The 3770-nt window shown below is 36.7% G+C and overlaps 1 protein-coding gene across 1 annotated transcript in view; it reads left to right on the forward strand.

Moving 5' to 3' along the window:
• UTP15 (UTP15 small subunit processome component) overlaps positions 1–3323 on the forward strand; it is a 16646-nt gene extending 13323 nt beyond the window's left edge. The window contains exons 11-13 of the mRNA XM_049649629.1: positions 394–527; positions 705–763; positions 1244–3323. Coding sequence (XP_049505586.1) covers positions 394–527; positions 705–763; positions 1244–1461 — 411 coding nt within the window. The 3' untranslated portion in view covers positions 1462–3323. The remainder of the gene's footprint in view (positions 1–393; positions 528–704; positions 764–1243) is intronic.
• Positions 3324–3770: the final 447 nt, after the last annotated feature.

Consider the following 3770-nt stretch of genomic DNA (forward strand, 5'->3'; position numbering starts at 1 on the left):
CTCTGTCCCAAAAAAAAAAAAAAAAAAAAAAAAAAAACGTTAAATTTTATTTTTATTTTTAGTAAGACTTTAGTTTTTTAGAACAGTTTTAGATTCACAGCAAAATTGAGGGAAAGGTACAGAGATTTCCCATATATTCCCTGCCCTACACATACATAGCCTCTCCTATTACTAGCATCCCCCACCAAAATGGTACATTTGTTACAGTTGATGAACCCATAAGGAGCGTATTTTTAAAAGACTCGTTTTATTACTTGTCTTGTGCATTACCATTACCCCAAACTGTAAAGATAAAAACCTATTTAACTTCGGTAATTGTTAGTGAGTTCCAAGACTATGATCTTTTTCCTTTGATGTCTTATCTGCTCATGTTGACTCTGAAAATTTTTCTAGCCTAGTTGTACAATAAAGACACCTGAGATTACAGTTTCCATCATAAAGGAGCTAAATCGAAGAGGAGTCCTTGCAAATGCCCTTGCAGGCCGGGATGAAAAGGAAATAAGTCGTGTTCTTAATTTTTTGATACGGTATGTTTTATGTCATGAAACCTGTATTTTGCATCGGAAATCCTTCTTTATCTCAAATGAGAGACATTTACTTTTAGATTGACCTTTGTAGACAACTGAAGGAACAATTCAGTAAATCTTTTTTAAGGATTTTTTGGGAAAGATTGCAAGTTTCAGTAAACAATTTTTGCTTTTTAGGAATCTTTCTCAGCCAAGATTTGCCCCTGTTTTGATCAATGCTGCTGAAATAATTATTGGTGAGTAGTTGTTAAAACCTGAAAAATCCAAGCATGCTTGCAACAATAGAGGTGTCAGATAATGAAATCAAATAGATTACAATATCTTGTTTTATCAATTCTCCAGTAGAGAGTATCATGAAGAAAACAAACAACATTAGCAAAACAATGCATTTTAAAGGAAGTAAAATGTTTACAGTAGTTCTGAATTGCTGAGAATAATTATAATTAAAGAACTTTGTCTTAGACATCACTAATGATGACTATTTTTTAATGAGAAAATGAAATAAGAACCTCTACAATTTACTTTCTGTAATTATTTCTTTTTGAATACATTTATTCAGTTGGACTGTTTACTTTCTGTAAATCATAAATTGTAAAATAAGTACAGATTTTTCAGTACCTTTGTAGGTAATATTTTTACACTTTTCCTAAACATTGGCTATTCGTTTATTGTTTAGAAAGATACTTACCATTAATGTGTTTTATTTCTCTTTCCAGATATATATCTTCCTGTGATTGGTCAGTCACCCGTAGTTGACAAAAAGTTTTTATTACTTCAAGGACTTGTAGAGAAAGAGATTGATTACCAAAGAGAACTACTAGAAACCTTGGGGATGATGGATATGCTCTTTGCCACTATGACAAGGAAAGAAAGCACTTCTGTGTGGCAGCATGCATCTGATGGATTTCTAGAGAACAAGAAGATGGAATCATAGTGTCTGCTTAAAGAGACCTGTAAGAACTGCTAACTTGAAATCGATTTGATTCTATTAATTATTTGAAAGAGAATCTCTTTGATAGATTAAAAACTACCCCAAAACTATTCACAGAAGGAGTTTTATGGAAGAGACCTGAATAACTATAATTGGAAAATAAGAACCTATTTTAAGACATGGTGTACCATGGTTTACCAAATATGTACTATATTTTGAATTATTCCATGGCATCTTCTGCTGGAAGATCTCCGTTATCTTGGTCATAGTGTAGTGTTCACCTTGGACAAATTGATACTAATTTTAATACAGAGAAGTGGTGTATGAACATCCGGGCAGGCATTCAGAATCTGGAATGGGTTTCAGCTGGAATCCTGCTAAAGGAACAGTGCTTTATTTTGTATTTCTGTCCTGGAAAAACAACAACGGCAACAACACAACAAATGGCAACAACAAATAAATTCTCTCTTCACTCTCATCGGTGCCCTTGGGATTTTCAGGCTTGGCTCCATCTGCTTGACATCCTCATTTATCATGGGTCCCATGTTCTGCTTCCACTGGTAGTGGGACTGCCTCTGCTCCAGTTGCAGCAAATCAGTGGCCAGCTCTGAACAGTTTAACTCTGAACTAGTTAGATATGTATTCAGAAAGTGTGAGGAGGCAGCTTTGATACCTAACAATTGTATTCTCCATTCCACATACTCTTTTTATTCCGTGAATCGTGACCATCCTTGTCAGAACAAGGTCTCCAGATCTTAGTGGACCACGTTTTCTTCCATCTCAATATGTTGTTTTTCTACCCAGTTTTCAGCTTGCCTAAGGTCAAAGGAGTGATAAAATTTGTCATTTCTCTTGTAAGAATTAGCCTTTCATCTTGTTGTATATGTTTGGAGCTTATCTTGTAGCTCACGACCCTTCTGAAAACCATTTTCTCTGATCTGTATTTATATTTTTATCCCTCAATTTCCATATTCATCTTGTGCTTCAGAACCCAAGCTAGAGTAGCTTGCTTTGGAAAATAGTTGTATTTTTTTTTAAGTTCAATGTAAGTCACGTTTTTTTATAAAGATATTCTTATTTTCTTCTTGTATTTCTGAGATGTATCAATTCTTGATGGATAGTTCCTGGCTAGTGAATGCTGGCACACACATTTCACACTTGCTACCTCTCCCGCCTTCCCATTCTTTTTCCACCTCATGTGTTAATTATCTGTAAGGAAACATGCCTTGGGTTAGAAGGACCCTTAGTTAAAGGAAGATTCTATAATGGGAATCTCCTCTTAAAATTTAGTTCTGTGAATTCAGATTTTTTTTTTTTTTTTTAAAGCAGAAAAAAAAGTTTCTGTGGTCTGGTAAGAGCATGTGCTCAAAAATAAGGTGTAGTTTCCCTTTTATGAATTGACTTATGTAAACATACAGCACACTGGCTTATGAGAAACCAGGAGTTTGCTTCCCTGAGTAATTATGAGATTAGATGAGGTCAGAAACTGTCTTCATGTTGAAATAACTTATTTAAATAAACATCATATGTAAAGGCTTTTAAAAATACTTCTTAAGTATGGTGGTAATTTGTGTACTAGTAAAAATTGAGAGGATGAAATTCTGTCTAAAACTAGCTGCCATCAAGTGTGTGACATGTGATAAGGGTTTTCCCATATATTATTAGTTTTTAAATGTTTATTTATTTTGAGGGGCGCCTGGGTGGCGCAGTCAGTTAAGCGTCCGACTTCAGCCAGGTCACGATCTCGCGGTCCGTGAGTTCGAGCCCCGCGTCAGGCTCTGGGCTGATGGCTCGGAGCCTGGAGCCTGTTTCCGATTCTGTGTCTCCCTCTCTCTCTGCCCCTCCCCCGTTCATGCTCTGTCTCTCTCTGTCCCAAAAATAAATAAAAAACATTGAAAAAAAAATTAAAATGTTTATTTATTTTGAGAGAGAGAGAAATGCGAGCAGCGGAGGGGCAGAGAGAGAGAATTCCAAGCAGGCTCTGTGTTGTCAGCACAGAGCCTGACGCGGGGCTCAATCTCACAAACACTGAGATCCTGACCTGAGCTGAGATGGGGAGTCAAATGCTTAACTGACTGAGCCCCCCAGGCGCCCCTCCCATAAGTTATTTTATTCAGTTCTCATCACAACCCTTCCACTGTTGGTGTTCTCATTTAATGCTGAATTAGCTACAGTAGTTAATCTACTCTTAAATTCCCCAAGCTTGAGTTCCTCGTCCTCCTGGCACTGTGAACTGGCCTGGCCTCTGGCCCAAAACTACTGCTTCCCTTTGAGAGGACTTCACTGAGTGCTGCAGTTCTTAGATGAAATAT

Source organism: Panthera uncia (genome assembly GCF_023721935.1).
Source record: "Panthera uncia isolate 11264 chromosome A1 unlocalized genomic scaffold, Puncia_PCG_1.0 HiC_scaffold_17, whole genome shotgun sequence".
NCBI classification, from domain to species: domain Eukaryota; kingdom Metazoa; phylum Chordata; class Mammalia; order Carnivora; family Felidae; genus Panthera; species Panthera uncia.